Source organism: Falco punctatus (genome assembly GCF_963210335.1).
Source record: "Falco punctatus genome assembly, chromosome: 2".
In the NCBI taxonomy this organism is placed as follows: Eukaryota; Metazoa; Chordata; class Aves; order Falconiformes; family Falconidae; genus Falco; species Falco punctatus.
This window is the reverse complement of record NC_137581.1, coordinates 74660000-74677594: the sequence shown is the minus strand read 5'-3', so window position 1 is coordinate 74677594 and position 17595 is coordinate 74660000. Positions and strand designations below refer to the sequence as shown.

The window sequence follows — 17595 nt, the reverse complement described above, 5'->3', positions numbered from 1 at the left end:
ACACTGAAATCCAGCATTTCCAAGTTCTGTATATCTTTAAATTAAGTGATAGCCACTTCCTATGCTAGTCCTCGAGGAAAAGGATTTAAGATGTATTATTGTGTCTAAATGCCATGGTAAACTAAGGATAGGAGATTTACTTACCTGGGTGATCAAGAGCATCAGCTAAATCAAAATCATGTTGACCTAGAAGGAAGGTGACAGAAGGAAAGATACTAAATCAGTGGGCAGGTTTCCATGACCTCTAGGTCTGAGGGCTCTGGACAAAGCCAGAACACCAGTAAGAGGCAAAAGTAAAATCCATCCAAACAGGAGCAGGCACAGAGCAAGCTGTCAGCTGTTATCCCTGTGTCATGCAGTCCTGAATGACCATGCAAGATAGGCTCATTTAATTCAAAGAAGCTATTCATTCAAGTAGCGCAAAGCAATACCTGTGCTCTCATGTTATCCATACCCAGCCGCTATGCAAATATGCCTTTGAAGACCACAGGTTGCCTGTTATAGGACACAGGGCTATTGCTGGGAGACAGCTGAAGGTAGCCTTCAGCACAGTACTTGCAAAGGAGAATTGTTAGGTGAGAATTTTCAATATCTTTTTTTATTGTTCTACTAGCTCAGCTTCAGAGAGCAGTTTTACTGACAAATCTGCCTTGTGATCAGTTGTAACATGAAACAACCTTGTTTTTTTTAATTCTTCCTGTACATGTGCCAACGGTAAAATATATAAAGATGTGTTTACCTAATTTAGTTTCCGCTGTACCTTAAAAAATCTGAAAAGGGAGAAAAGAACCCTTTCTGTTCTGTGTTAGGTGACAATGATGTCATTAAATGCCACGGCAGGGCAATTAGTATCCCGACCTTTGAAGTTAGCAGGTAAATAAAACTGGAAAATTTTTAAAATGTATAAATTGAAGCATACAACTTTGAACTGAGCACACAGTTATTCATGTGAGTTTTACTTTCCACTTTCTACAATCTGCCACTTCCTGTTTAATACACAGCCTTCATGAAACAGCTCTTTGCAAAGTACGTATCCATTAGTTTTCATCCAGACTGAAACTTCACCGCACTTGTGTTTGCACACCAAATACAAGATCAGCCTGCAGAAGCCCACAAAAAGTCATGAAGTGCCATGGCTCCCCTAAGCAGAAATGTTTTACTATGCTCTGTCGAGTAACCCTCTTGATCTGCATCTGTTTATTATCCCATCTAAAATGTTTAATACCTAACTTTTTGATGAAGTGTTTTTCTTGGTATGTCTTGTACACCTCACAATAAGAAAGGTGTCATTGTTTAAGTGGGGAAACTGAGGAATAGACAGAGGCCATCTGAGGTTCTCCAGTGTGACAGTGCTTTGGGTTCAGCTCAGCCCTCTCATTTTGGCAGGTGCTGTCTGTCTTCATGGCATTCTTCGCATTAATCACTGCTCCTGAATAATAGCTCTCGCCTGTTGAAGAGCTCCGGGAAAGATTAATTATCAGTGGTGAAACACTGTGTGAACCTCAAATAACAATCAGTGCAGGAGCATTAAGTAGAAATGTTTTGATCCCTGTGAGGATTTTCACATAAGTCTGTGAACTTAGTTACAGCTGATGTCTGACAGAAAAGATAAACCAAGGCTGGAATGCAGAATAGTGAATGGCTTCTAAAGCAAAACTGTCCCTATAAAAAATTACGACAAAGCTGTGTTTGGAAAGGCAAAGCAGATAACAGCATTAAGACTTCCCTGGTAATGTTATTAGAGTAGCATTTTATCTTTTAATTGATCTATCACCTTTTGATCATATCAACTGATCTTGGAGTGTCATCTCGTCTGACCACCTCTCCTTCCCCTGCCCTGGCCGCTCAGCCAACCTTGCCAAGCCCAGTAACGTTTGGACTGGGTCCTTAGATGGATAATATTCTAAGACCCTGACAGGTTCTCTCTTTTATATGAATTCATTAAATACATAAATTTAACTCATGGCTTCCTCAGCAGATATTCCTTGCCGGAGCTCTGAGGGCACCACCAGCCCTTGCTGGGCCTGAGCCCCAGCCTGTGGGGGCCCACAGCCGTGCTCCTGCCCAGACATGGGGCCATTCGATCCTGATGCAGACCCCTACCTGCAGGCTGACAGCCTGGCATTGCCTCCAATGGTCAAATTGTGTTTTTCTGAAGCATTTCTTTGGTGCCAGCAATATGAGCAACTTAAATTCGACTGTCCTTTGATTTTATTCTCTGGATAAATCTTCATTCTTGATCATAATCCTGAGTGCTGAGGGAGGCTGTCTGACCTGAACCCTGCTGCTGCAGGATACCGCCAGCAGGCCTCAAACCATTTCTTGTCGGAGTGAGTCATCAGGAATAATTCTGTAACACCAAGAGCTGTTGGCCAAACCAGCCCCTTTGTTACAGGTCCCAACATGCAGGAACTAATGATACAAAATCAGCTGCCGAGGTCCTAATGCTGTAAAGAGAATGTGACAAAATTGTCTTGTGAAGGAAGACTCTGGAAAGGTTCCAGGTACAACGTTTCTTTGAAGTTAGGAAAAAGAGAAAAATAGAAGGAGGAATCTAATCAAAAGAGATTATGGAATTCAAGCAAGATGATGCAGATGTTTCCAATTGCATGAGACCCAAAGCAAAACAGCAGACTGAAACAGTTACTGACATCTGCCCTTCTGGACAATACCAACGTTTCCCTCTCCTGTGGTACACCTACTCGGTTATCCAAAAGGTGGGAAAAGACAAAAGGTGTTTGGAGACTGCATGGGAGAAATAGAAGACAACTACAGAAATTTTAAGGACAGAAAAAAGCAGCCTGAAAATCTCCTGCAGAAATTAGTTCAATTGATTTCTGTTTTAGTTATTTCTGATGATAAACCAAGTAGTGAAAAGAAACAGACACCAACACAGAATGACTGATTGGGAGCAAGACAGGAACTCTTTGGCTGTGTAAATATAAACCTTGACAGATGGGAAAATTGTATGTGAACATCTGTGCGGCGTGGTAAATGATATTCCAATAAACCAAAAGATTGCTTGGACTTCCATCCCTACTTCCTCCGATAATAACATCAAATGACCGCAAGGAGTAAGATTTTGTGGAGCAGAATTTTAAATGCTCATTACCATTTCTGAGACTGCACCTAGACATTTAAAGAGTCTAATTTGGGAGGATAACAGATGGATAACTAGCTGAACAGCCCAGATTTCATCGGCAAAATGGCGGGTCTAAAACCAAAAACACGTTAGAGACTCAGAGAATATTTAGCTCAATAGGAACTGCAGTTACTTCAAAGAACTCTGAAGATAAATGACAATGGAAATAAATTAGTCAAGGTTCTTCACAGAACCAACAGACTGAAAGAAATTAATTTTCCACATACAAAAATGGCCTTTTTTTTGGACAAGCTTCCGTAATAGAAACAGCTGGAAATATACTGATGAAAATGAGAAATAAATTTTAGTAGGGAGAATACAGCTTTGTTCCTTTGGGGCTTTTTGTTTGGTTGGGATTTTTGTGTGTGTGTGTGTGTGGTTTTTTGTTTGTTTGTTTTTTGATTTTTTTAACTTGGATAAAGTTATGAAGAGATTTAGCTATGCAGGAGGTATTACCTCAGAGTTATCTCTGTTATTACTGCTTTGGGCTAGTACACTATTTCTTGGCATCACTTCTAGCCTTTCATCTGGGAGTATCCCTGTTTTTGAAAAGACATAAAATTATTGTAATAGTGGTTTTTGTTGGGTAGTCCACAACAATTCATAACAGAATTTGAGAAAATGCTTATAAACTCCTGCCTTACACCACAGAACAGTCCTTATCTGCAAATGAGAAAATGCTAAGCTAAGCAAGCAAGCCTTCCACACGGATATATGGTTTGCATCGCAAAAGGACCTGTTTTAATAACGTTTATATTAGCTGCTCAAACACAATGAACGAGAGTAACAGCAGGACTTTTGCTGGCACTGCCACAGTTATTTGGGATGTAATTCCCTCATCCCCACCCAACACATGTAGCTGTGCCAATAAAAATCTGAAGTGTAGACCTGGCCTACATAGCTAACAGTAGACTTCTCTGTAGCAGCGAGACAGGGGAGAATAAACTCTGTAAAGCCAAGCATCAAAACATGGCAGCTTAAATTTCAAAGTTACCAGATTTATTTTTACAAGCATGATTCTCCTGGGTAGGACATTTGCTTTCACTAAAGCCCATGCTTTCTTTGAGCCTTTTTAATATCAAGTGTGGAAGGCTGGTGATATAAAATCCTTGTTAGTCCACTTGCTCTACTGTGGAGACTGTTATGGTTGCTGTTTGCCACAGAGATACTAAGCCTTTTTTTAAGATTTTAAGAAACTTTACTAAGTTTTCTTGAATATAAGACACATCCTTCTGAAGCACCACTGAGCTGAGGTCATCTTACCCGATCAAGGCAGTTGCCTGCGAAGTCGTATCCTCAGGCACATGGACACTTAATGTTCACAAACTTTTGCCCATGTTAGTTTTCAGAAAATGTGACCCAGATAATGAGTCACTAAAATGCAGACAGCAGCATCTTTTCCCTATGGTTTAATTTGTGACCTAAACATTAAATGAATCCAGCACCCTTTAACTGTGTAGCTGATTGATCACAAGGGTTTGAGATCCCACAGATTTTAAGGAAGGTTTACAAGGGCGAGGCTGGATCTGCAGGTGGATGTTACCTCATTGTCATTACAACTGTAGTCAGAAGTTCTCTGACAAAAGGCTACCGTGGCATGACTTTGCAATTTTTGATCTCCATAAGTAGGCTCAACCCTGCACTGGATACATATGAACACAGCTTGTGGCCATTAAGATGATGCACATGTAAATAAGACAGCATGAATATGGCTAAATAGGAGCCAGGTTATGTGACAAATGAAAATAATTTCTCAGACATTTAACATGCATAGTCTAGTATTAAAAATGCAGCTAAGATCCATGAGAAAATGTGTTTATATGTGTATATACATGTGTTGTGGGCATAAATCTTAAATGTATGCATGCATGTATGTGTTAGATAAATCCTTTTGGCATTAATATGATTAATTTAAATGGGCTTTGAGTTACATTGCTAGTAGTCATGTGATTGGGATGAGATTACCTGTGTTACAAATAAATTAGAAGCAACTAACTTAGAAATGTGAGCTAAATAGAAAGGGAAAATAAGTTGATTTTTCATTATTTAAAAACAAGAACAAAAATATTTCTTCATTGTAATTAAATAAAAATTGTTTTGTGAATACAATGAGCTTAAAACATCATGAAGCCAGCAGAGACTGAGGAAGAAGTGGGTGACTCACAAATGACAACAATATTTTTCTGAAAAGGAACAGTATGTTACTAAAATAGCTCATGAGACCCATTTTATGTTCTTTTTAGCTGCAATGGTAAGTTATTCTTTGCACATATCATTTCTGATTATTATACAATCATGAGATATTTCAGCTGTAATGAGAAAATGGGATGTATTCTCCCAGGTATGTGACTCAGAACATACCCTTTCACTGGTCCAACTTTATTCAGGAAGCAATTATGTTTGTTTAAAGGAAATTACTCATGTAGGAAAAGTTATGGGAGAACATAAAGGTTTACACCACAGAGTGAAAACTTTGGACAAAATCTCAATGAGCAGATACTATTTCTTTGATGTAATACCCTTATGATCCATATTTCCTGATGAGGTTACCATAGCTTTTTTTTCCATCATGGCCCTTTCATTCCATAAACAATGATTGTTGTTACAAGCTCTTGATGCTGGGGTGGAAAAATTAGTATGCGTTAAAATCTGTAATTAAGATCTAAGTTCCAATCTATAGACCACAGCATGTGGACCTGATTATTGGCTTCATGTTTTTTCCTAGGCCACTTCTGTTTATAGTTTGAATTAAAGGGAAATGAAAAGGTCTCTCACTTATTCATACAAGAACATATTTAAATAATTGCCAGCAAATAAGAGGCACTAATAAAGCAAGAGTGGCAGTACTGCTTTAGGTCTGTGCAGCATGGTCTCATCAAACATGAAAGAAATTCTTCGAGTTCTACAGTGTTTGCTTTGCTGTGGACAAACAACAGCTGTTCAAAGGTAGCTGCCATTATTTATGATGTGATATGCCCTGCATAAATAAACTAAAACATATATAATTTTCTATATTTTGTTTCAGAGAGTGCAGAAGAAGCTGGTGTGTGCTGTAAAATTACAGGCAGAGCAAAAGAGTTGGGACCTCCCAGGAAGCAGCACCATATGTCTGCACATCTTCCTTACATCACTACTACATTTTCCGCTTTGTGTCACAAGAAAGCAGAGCTTAGGTCATTGCATGGGCTGTTCCATCAAAGCTTCTCTCTGTCCCTGTGTGGTTCGTAAATCTGCCAGCCCTTTTCAGCTCTTTGGTCTGAGAGTGTCAGGCTTCATGACAGTCACATTACATGAGAACTGTACAGATAGGCTCAAACAAGAGACCTATATGAGTGTTCCTACTGAAACCCTATAGTGTGGCACAAGCAACAGCTGTGTTGGGGTCTGAGTGACCACTCACTGCCTAAGTACCGGCTGGCTAATCCACACCTTCCCCAGCTGGCAGTTTAGAGACAACAGCAGGAACTGAAGATAATGCGGGGGAGGTCAGGGAGATGCCAGGCTTTGCTATTTCTGATGCTTGTGTCTTTTAATGTTCCTCCTCCAACCTTCACCCCAAGTTCAGTGGTAAAATAAGTGCAGAATACTTTTAGCTCCTCAATATCAGTAGCACAGATCTCAGTAGTACTATTCTGTAATTTAACATCAAGTTAAATTTGTTTCAGAAATTTTCTTATGTTCTATAAACTAATCCTGTGACCCCTGGAGCCACAGTAGCCCACCGGCATAATTACTGTGTTGCTTCCAAGAGGGTTAGTAATACTGCCAAGTTGAAGTGAATGATCAGGGCATTCCATTCACATTCTTTGTGTGTTTAAGATGTAAGACAGCAAAGAAGGAAGGCTTGCATCTTCTCTCTTTCATGCAACTAAGAACATGTTTTCTACAGAAGAATAATGCTAGAAAGAGTTGCTGGATGTCAGTAAGCAGGTCTGTTCAGCAACAAAGTCTCCATGGAGTCTCAGGACTCATCTCATTTGGACTAAATGAGAAAAAGAATCAGGCTCTCTTCGCAGAGCTGAAGAAGCCTCTGGATGAGCCACTAGAATGCAGAGAGAAGCCTCTCTGAATGACACTGGGCAGAGGGTGGTGGAGCATCAGTTGGTATCTGAACTTCAAAAGCAGGGGGCTCAGAAGAGGATCTGGTGGCTTAACCTTCAGAGGGAACAGAAATCAAGAGTCTCGGCATGCAGAATGCTCTGCAAATCTGGGTTGGATTTCTGAACAAAGAGCCAGCCTTCTTTTTGTTACCATTATGCTCAGGAAACAAAATGATCTGTACAATCTTTGTGAATAGAAATGTGTAGCTCATATCTCGATTTCTGCTCCTTGCAGATGGTAACCTGCAAGACAGAGTTGCCGTTTTGATACAATATAGATTGTGATCTGGGAGGCTTTGTTGCTGCTAACTTAGGAGTTTTCCCAATGTGGAGTGTATGCTCCTGGTTCCTCCATCACTAATGTTATAAGACCTGGGGTATAAGGAAGGACTTTGCTTTATTTTGTCTGCTAATCTTAGTGCCTACTCTGGGCTTTGTTTTAATTTAATCTGGAACATTGTTGCCCTTTGAAAATATATTGCTGTGATTTAGTATCTTAAATAAATTCCTCAGGAACTAAAAAATGCATTGATGACAGGCAAAGCTTGTAAGTGGGACTGTTATATTTCTGTAATCTGTTCAAGCCCTTTCTTTCAACTGGGATGGCCTATTTGTCTTCATGAGATGTACTACAGATCAGATTTTTGATAGTGTTTTCCCATAACATTCATAGATATCAGCCTCCCTGTGGAAACAAAGGAAGACTTTGATCAAAACAATCTGAAATCCCTCTGCTCCTAACCACGAGGCAAAATGCCACAGATTTTTATTGATTTTTTAATAATGAGAGAATTATGACATTTATTTGTTTATTTATTACCCTCAGTAGGATGGAAAGGGATTGACAATCACTGATACAAATGAGTGAAAAACACATACTACAAACAGGCAGTCTGGGCACCGCTACCATGTTTGCAATATGGCAGCAATGTCTCAAAAGCGAGCGGGAGAAGCTGAGGAACCTCACCGGCTGTTAGCTCTTCCCAAGCTCTGACATTGCAACAGTTCTGCTGTTGTTAGCATTTCAACCAGTTCAGCTATCTATTTATCAAACTGCAATCATTTTTTTGCACTGACATGACTATAGATGATAGCAGCTCTGGTATTGGGAATGAAACAGTTTGGGCACCCAGCAACAAGAGAATTCATGTTCTGATATATCCCTGCTGATACTGTGGGTGCTTCGGCACGTACACAGGGACCTCACAGAGTGACAGTGGGGACTGGAGCTTGACGTAACAGTGTAGGAAGAACAGGACTGTGTTTTTCATCTCTCCCATTATGTCTTTTAACTCCAGTAACTACATTATTCATAAAACTTAGTAACACAGAGTCTCAAATCCAAAAGGTCTGTAATTTTCTCCCCATGAAGTGCCTAGCTAATTAACTGAGAATACAATTAATTTTGAGTCAACATTTTTGTAAGCCTTAGCTGGGCAATGGTACATGGTTTACTGGCTAGCGATAAATGCTGTTCCCTTGACCTGCGTAGCACACAATACCTGATGGAGTAAGCTTAATGCGTCTTAAACACGATCAACCTTTGCATGGTCTTTGTTACTACTAAACGTGATTTATCAGTTGATCCTGAAGACCATGGATATATAGACTAGATCTATATTGAGAAGCTGAGGAGCATTTCTGAGCAGTCAGGGCCGAGTGAGAGTCTCAGCTGCTTTCCAGCTCCTTACAGGAGAAGAGCCCTCAGGTTGCACTGCTTCCCCGCTGCCAGGACACCCACAGGTATACGGCCCAAATGAGACCTACAATATGTCTCAGACAGGTGCATGATCTCAGTTACTGGGGGACTGGGACCTACATCGTGTCTTACCACACCCTGAGTGGGCAATGTAGACACAGCCAAGGCTGAATTACCACAGGTCAGCTGAGCTGCAGTAACTGACGTGGCTGTTAGCGTGAACTTCAGTGGAAGATGTTCCTGTGAAGTTTCTTTCATTTGAGTTGGGGTAAAAGCCACTCAGACAATTAGTTGTTGCAGCTCAACTTATATGGGAGACCTCATTTAACCTGCCTAAGCTTGGAAATAACAAAAGCCAAAGAGTATAGATAGAAGTATGGAAGACTGCAGTGAGCGTGTAAGTTTCTGAACTGTATCAGGTCCCGCTTTCCTCATGCAATGTGGTCCTTGGTTATACCATGTCTCTGTTGAGATGTACCCATCAAGGCAGTCCAGCCAACTAAACGAAGACAGCCAGACACAAATGAAATGGTAGATGGTAAGAGAAGTGATGTGATCTGGCCTGGCTGTGGTGGCACAGTCGTTTCTGGAAGTTATCACAAATGGTTACAGTTTAGATAAGAATTAAGAACGCATATAAAAATGTTAATTATGCCATAGACATTCCTATCATAATGACTTAGACCACCCTTTCACCAGCATGGTCAAGCTTTTCTCATATCGTGCCTTGGTTAGGGCTCAGAAGTGGTTCTGTAAATGTCCCCTGAAATAAGGTAAATACTTTGATGATAAAATTCAGTGGCTATTGTCATAGACTTAAAATAATTCATTTTGCTTTTGAAAATGGATTGAATAGTTGCCACAGCTGTAAGACTGTGCCCAAAGCCCACAGCAGCTTTCAGCAATGACTCCTTCCCCAAAGCAGGGCCTTGGACTGGCTCTGAATTACCACATGTATAAAGCAAGAATGGTTGGGCTGACTATCCTTGTAATTAAAGTGATAGAGTATATGGAAATTGGCCTGCCCATGCTCAGATTGTTTGAACAGAAATATTCAACATCAGAGAGTCTTCCAGAACAAGAAAGTCTGCATGCCAGTGATGAGAGACAACGTGAATCATCACTGTTCACAACATAACTACAGGGCAGGCCAGCACAGCCTTACCGCTCTGCTGTTTCTGTGCCACGTTACGTGCTGAAGACCTCTAAATAATTCCTCATTTGTTAAAACAGAACCGTGGCACTAGTTTAAGGCCTGTTTTGTTCACTGCCCATCACTGCAAGATCTCCTAGGGACTACATTTAAATCAAAGGTGGTGGGAGAATGAGCAGCAGCAGCTATTTTGGAACTAGTGGTTAATGATTGATTTCTTCCTGCAGTCAAACACTGCGCTACAAGTTTTTGAAGTAATGCTAATATACAAAAATACTATTACACTACATGGCAGATGTACACAAAGATGATCCTATTTGGTTTGACATCAAAAAAGGTTTTACAGAATGTTTTGCTGAGGGAAAATTGTATTTGAATAAAGAAAAATAAGTCAATGTGAAAGGACTAAGTTTTCCCAACTGCTATTCATTTGTCAAAAAATATTCTCAAATTGTATTCAATTCTTCATTAATCCTGTGTGAAAAAATAAAGTATGCTTGTGTGCGGACTTTATATATTCAGGAATATTTTGGATAAGGTTAATAAATAATTAATTTATAATTATTAAACCATGAGCACCAATATGAAAGTATAAGCATATTTAAACTGAATCAGAATTTGTTTTTACAATATAACTAATAAGTTTCAGAATATTAATAACCAAAAAAAGCTCTAAAACCATGAAGTTAGTATTTGGCTAAGGATCTCTTTGGAAACTTTAAGTTCCCATGGAAGCTTTCATTTAACAGCTTCCATTTAAAAAGTTTATACTTCAGTCCAAGCTTGTGAATAATTTTAGGGGAGCAACACTAAAGACAAAATTAGAAATTACAACAAACAAACTCTAACTATCATGTCTATCCTAAGAGATCATCCAAAAGATATATATCTCTTTAGAAACTGCAAAAGTATTTCTCTAAACACTCTTGAATGCTTCTCATGAAACAGTAGCAACAAAAATAATGCCAGCGAGCATTTCTAAATAAACAAGCCCTAGAAATAAGCCAAGGCAAAGGTCACTTACCTCTTACACGGACTAGAAGAAAGCCGAAGCACAAAAGTAGGATGCTTCTGAATTTCCCCATGATCTTCCGTGCAGTGCCTTGATTGCTGTGGTTGTTTCTTAACCGTTGATGATGGTAGATGTTTCAACTGCAGCGCCAAGGTTTGAGGGAGACGCTTGGAATCAGCAGCTCTGTCCAAAGAGTTCTCTCACCATCGCACACAAGCACCGTGGAAGAGAGAAAAGTCTCTAGAAACCTCTTCTAGTACAAGACAAGTAACAAAAGCAAACAACTCCACTACAGCCAAGCTGTGAGCAGCACCATAGGTGCCACCCACCCTCTAAGAAATCTATTTATCGCCCAGGCAGGGAGTGTGGAGAGCTGGGGAGCCAGTGGGAGCACCCAATGAGGAGGGAGCCAGCAGGCTCTGAATCCACCTCCTTCCCGGAGGGAAAGCGAACCTGTTTGACATCCTCGCCTTCAAAGCAGGGTGTGGTGCTATGGGAGCTCAAGTAGCCTGTGAGGAGACCAGCCTTCTCTGATGCATACTTGAAAAAAAAATCTCTCAGGTAGACTCTGTCCTCAGAGCGCTGTTGCCCTGCTCAGTTTTTGGCTGAGCAATAACTGCTGTAAAGGCAACCCCGTCAGAGTCCTAACCGCTAACTGGAACTGCTGCGTTAGGGAAGCAGAGGCCAAGAATCAGAGACTTGGGAATTGTCTACAGAGAGATGACAAAAAAAAAATAATAATTGTAAACTCAAAATGTGATATTGGACTACTGAACTGAAGCATGCTCAGCTCCCCGGCGGATGCTTATCATCACAAGGTAAACGCTGTCATGATTTTTTTCATTGATCTAGATATATTTTAAAATATAAATATCCATGCATATCCTACATGGAGAGAGATCTCAGATAGTGACATGCATGAGAACACAAAGCTCTGGAAAATGAACAAAAATCATGTGTGCATCCATCCATGAACTTACTCTAAAATCACTGATGTGATTTAAATCCAGTTTTGTCATAGACTCTCTCCAGCAAACCTGTGTGCCAGCACACTTGTCTTTTGAACTGGACCGCCACCATCACACTGGCACCCGGCACTAGCAAGGAGAGTGGCGTGCGCCCTCCCTTTTGCTGGGGGGTAAGCTGCAGGGGGGTTGTCAGCGCTGGTTTGACTAGGGCAGCAAATATGCTCAAGACTCTGCTACCATGAATGGCCAGTCTGTAGGCTCCTGGTGTCGCTGGGTGAATCAGTTGGATGTGGGGCACAGGCTGGCCCCAATTGCATTTCTGTCGAGTTACCTAGAACATACAATACAGCGTGTGCACTGAATACGTGCTGTTATGCCAACTACAAAAAACTGACGCAACATAAACTGGACTGATAGAACTTGGTGATATTGGATCTTCAAGATACCTGATGTTCAAGTAGATTAGCTACACACACACACACCCCCCATGCCAATGTGAACATGGTTTATAAAGGCCTGGCTTATGGTATCACATAGCTTAACTGTTTTTAAGGTAGTAATAGGAGTTCTAAAGCTTAATTTGTGTATCATCATTCTCCTTGTCAGGGACAATTGCTCAGTCTCAGAAGAGTTAAGGACATTTAGGTTTAAGAGATGACTTTGTCAGCCACTTACAAAAAAAAGTACACTACGATACAAGCAATTTTGTAAGTCCACCGTTTATTTTTTTCCAGCATAACAGAAGCAGGCACACACGTGCTAATCTTCATATCAGTGATGAATTTGCCTGAAGGGAACAGGAATGTTAGCAAGGCTATGTACTGGTCCGAGGCAAGTCTGAGCAGCTCACAAATGTTCAGTAGCTTTACTTCAAAACAGCTGTAAATGGAGTCTTCACAAAATGCATTATCTCACCTGTCTCCTGATACTAGGTCAGTTGGGATATTGAACATTCTCAGATTAAGTTTGCAGCTGATGCGCCCCTTGTTTAGTTCTTCAGAAGCCAGCTACTGCTCTTTGTAGCTAAATAAAAACTATGAAGAAGGCACAGGAAGGAGTGGACCTAGCCCTGAAGCAGGGATGTCTCGAATATTTATCCCACTTCTGTTCTTGGCATTGCAGGAACTTCTTAATTTCAGCTGTCTCTGTCAAAGACATGCAACTGCTTGCCCAACATATTAGGTAAACAACATTATATATTAAAAACAAATGTAAGGCCTTATGTCTGACCATAAATTGCAGTTTTATCACTTTGAGAAATCATTGAGCCATTTTTTTCTATTTAAAGGGAAAACGAAGTTCTGCCTAATATGCACCTGACAATGTGGATGAATTGCCTATTTTTTTTTGACTTGTTCTTTCAAGAAAAAGACATCTATTTAAGAAATAGCAAATGGGTGGAGAAACAGAGCCAGTGTGTCTGTCTATTCTCTACACCATACACTTTTAGCCCATCAGGCCTCTTTTAGATGAGACAAGCTAAAAGAGGACAGTCACAACTCACCACGGTGGCAGCCCCATCCTTCCTGTGGGCAAAGGTTAGACATTGCTGTCTTTGGCAGGGATGACCTACTGTATGAGTCTATCCAAGATGAAAGAACCAAATTATACACTAGATCTACTGGGGAAAGCCATTAATACCCTACAGTATTTATCTTTTGTCATAAAAATGGAAGTATTTTAATTAAAATATTAAAACATCTACTAATATTAGACATTCATTTAAATATAAGCCAAAGACACAAGTGAATAAGTGATAAAATTTCTTGGAATAGAAGAATACAATTCTTACACGCTAGCTAAAACTTCAATGGTTTTTCATAAGCAGATGGAGGAACATGCATGTATTTTATTCCGGTGGTTCCTAAAGTACTCCAAATGCAGGAGTTTTAAAAAACTGTATTTTTGCTTCATGCAAGTCCTTATCCTATTCCAAATAATCTCTTCACTTTCTTTCAAATGTGTCTTTTATATCTGTGTAACAGAAAACAGCAAAAAGAAATAATCTTTTCAGTTTATGAAAAGGTTAAGGTTTGTTTCATAATCTTGTCAAGTGAAAAACACACAGAGAATAGTACAGTTTAGATAGTGGCCTAAAATAATTAGCCAGAAAAACACCGAAATGCACCATTGGGAGTGTAATTCAGCCCAAGGTACACTGAAAGCTGAGTGCACTAAGAAGTTTTCCTTAGCATTCAAAATTTGGCACAGATATTGGAATGAGCATGAATAGGCGCTACAGTAAAAACCTGCCAAATTTTATGCTTAAGAATTGCCTGCTTTCATTTCCACAGCCCGATGAATTCATTTGGATAAGCCTGGATATTTGAAATGGACGTCAGGTTTGAAAACCATCAAAACATTTTTCACGCCATCCTTCTCACCTAAAACTGAAAGTTCTAAAAAGCTAAACTGCCACCTCAGCTCCCTTGTAGAAGAAGCTAAAGTGACATGATAACCTACCAGGAGATCCTGCTTTGCTTTTTTTCCTCCCGTTACTGAAAGTCACTTCTCCTCCTCAAAGGAGGCAGACTGGAAAAACAGCAGAACTGAAGAGGGTGCACCACAGGAACAGGACAAAACTCTGTTGCCATCCATTTAAACTTAGATTAATGGTGAAGGTACCTCACCAGGAATAAACTTGCAGTTTGGGCCTGGAAAGGACAGTATTTTTTCATCCCACCGCACAGTCTGATCAATACCTGTGTGGAAAGTAGAATGTCAATTCCCAGACTGGAATCTGAAAATCACTGGCAGCCCACATGGCCATGGTGGGCAGCAGCTGACCTGAGGGAGATGATCATGAAAACGCTTCAGCAGGGTGACGAGTAATTGTGAAGGGATAATGTTCCTTGACCCGATGAACGTAAGAAATACTGAACGAGGATGTTTAGTTACACAATGCAGGAGCATTTTAACTAGGAACAAGATCAAAGTCTCAGTGGGCAGTGGGGCAAATAGCAACACAGCAGTTAATACCCTGATAACTAAAACAAGCGAACTGCAACATTCTATCCACACATAAGTAACAGAAATCCATAAATTGGCAGCTTCTTACAAGAGAACAGCCTGAAATGTCAAGCCTTCTCTTTAACCTTTTCCTGCTAGGTGATAGCAGGCCAGTCTGTCTTTCTTCTCTCACAACTCCAGCCTACAAAGCCATAGACAAAGCCAGTGGAGATGAGAGCTGTTGAAATTACCATTACAACACCCATTCCCTCCAAACATCATCTCAGGTTTGCCTGCTCTGTGGAGTACAGCTGTGCCCAAATTTCATGCAGCAATCTATGCCTGTTTAGACTGGAAAAAAAAAAAATTGATCAGCAAATCTGTTACTATTTAGTCACTTGGCAGCCCCTGCATTGTCATCTCATTTAGCTATGGTCCTCTCATATCAGATGAGACAAAGACACATGGCCCTGCAAAAGCGTGTAAAGCATGTTAGGATAGCTGGATGAGGAACACTCAACACAAACACCATGAAGTTGCCCATAATAAGTCTTCTATCGCTGTGCAAATCAGCAGATTTTGCGTTACCAAATCTAGGTGTTCTTCAAAAGCCATGCCTGTACTTCACACAGACAGATGTCTTCTCTGCACTTCACACTGGCAAGTGCCCTGTGAAAGCAGCTCACAGCTTTGTTGCTACTGGCCAACTTTCTTACCGATGTTTTGATCATTTTAGAAGGAATAAACCTGAAGTGCTGATGGCGCAAGAAGACAAACTGTCTTTGAAGACTGCTCCTCCAATAGAGCACCAAAATTTTTGTATTTCTAGAGCTACTACAAAGGAAAATACTTAAACATTTCTTTTTCTTTTTTTTTAAGTTTATTTTTAGAAAAAAAATCGCAATGTTCATAGAGGTTTTAGTAAGTAAATCTTAGGCTTGCAAAAGCTGAAGAAGGATTCAAGAGTCTGGTTAGCTAAAAACTAGTTTGAACTTCCCCCGCCATTCTATCCCTAACAAACACTGGCTTATTTCTGTTTTCTCTACACTTGGCATTTATTATACCTGTTTATTCACACAGGTAAGCAGTACATTTCATTTTGTATTTACACAGATCAAATGTTTATATAAAAAAATCACTTTTCCACCCTCAAACACACTTAAAGGTTTTAGCACTTTTATACTAAAAGTAGTAGGGCAAAACGAGGTCTACAAATTAATTCCAATACAAAATACTAAAATCTGTGTAAAGCTTTGTTGCAAGCTAAGAAACATATACAAGAAATTCTTAAATGAATTATCCTTGGCATACATTCATATTTGAATGTACAGATATATTTACATGTTTAATATCCAAATTTATAATGATTTCTAAGATGTTCCATGAAATATCGTATTTCTGTAGAACCAGGTGGCTGAAGCACATTAGTAAGACATATACTGTAAAACGGCATGAAAATTGGAAACAATTAGAATGAAAGTCAACAGAACTGGTCAGACTATTCCTTCTAGACAGAACTAGTTATTATTCCAGACTTAGTCCTTTAACTGTTAGGAGTTGCAGTTTTCCGTGTTTCCACAGATACTTGAAACCCTCCTGTGGCTTTCAAGAGCAAAGCTCACAAGTGCTTTCAGCTGAGGATGCAATCATAGGTCCTTATCCCGATGGAAATTCTTCACAAGCCCAAAAGCATTCTTCATACATATGCTATTTATAATGTTCAATGAATGCTTGTGGAGTGAGGCTGGGTTGTTCCAGTCAGTCTTGCTATTCTGTACTTTAGAACTGTAGTACTGGTTCTGTCTTTTAAGTGTGTATGGTAAGCCTTCTGAATTCAACAGTTTTCTGTTAAATTTTTGGTTATGGAAGCCTGAAGATGTTAATTTCCACACCCCAATACTTCATCTATTGTTTAGGCAGCTGCCAAACATCAATCTCACCAGATGTACAAAACCCAATTATGGTTCTGATTTGCAAATCAGGCTTTTCCACATCTGACCAGCTCCGTACTTGCTAAGCAGGAAGCACCAGAAAGGCTGAAGGTTCTGTGTACATTAGTTTGGGTGTTCTGAATCTGTACCAGACAGATGCAATGAAAAAAAATGCAAAAACAAGACTGAATTTTTGTCTCTTGGATGCTCAAGAACAAGTATCTCTTCCTTGGTGGCTGACCCAGGCAGCTACACAGATTGTATCAGCAGCACCCACACCCAGATCCATTACCCATACCAGTGAGCCATTTGCTTTCAGGTGCCCACAACACACACCAAGTTGTTTGGTTGGTACACTCACTGCATACAGGATATTAAAAAAAATGTTTGCACTGCCTGAAAGCAAAGGCGTAACAAAATATTAATTGCTTATTGGTTTTGGAGAGGTAAGAAAAAGTTGAACATACTGAATGCGCTTGAGACACACCCATTTGTCACAGGAGTAAAGGAAAGAATGTAAAGGCACAACATACTTCTACACTCCTGTCATTAAGGCCATATATTGGTGTGCAACAATGCTTCACAGGGCTAACCATACAGAAGTACTTAGGTCTAAATCACACTCCCAGAGGTGTTTAGCT

The 17595-nt window shown here is 40.0% G+C and overlaps 1 protein-coding gene across 4 annotated transcripts in view; it reads right to left on the bottom strand.

Moving 5' to 3' along the window:
* XG (Xg glycoprotein (Xg blood group)) overlaps positions 1-17427 on the bottom strand; it is a 30257-nt gene extending 12830 nt beyond the window's left edge. For 3 of the 4 annotated variants that reach the window (XR_013925918.1, XR_013925919.1, XR_013925920.1), the window contains exon 1: positions 145-11114. Coding sequence is in view for 1 of the 4 variants with exons in the window: in XM_080374674.1 (XP_080230800.1) it covers positions 145-186; positions 11119-11179 (103 nt within the window). In the remaining 3 variants the exon portion in view is untranslated. The other variant, XM_080374674.1, reaches the window with a different exon arrangement.
* Positions 17428-17595: the final 168 nt, after the last annotated feature.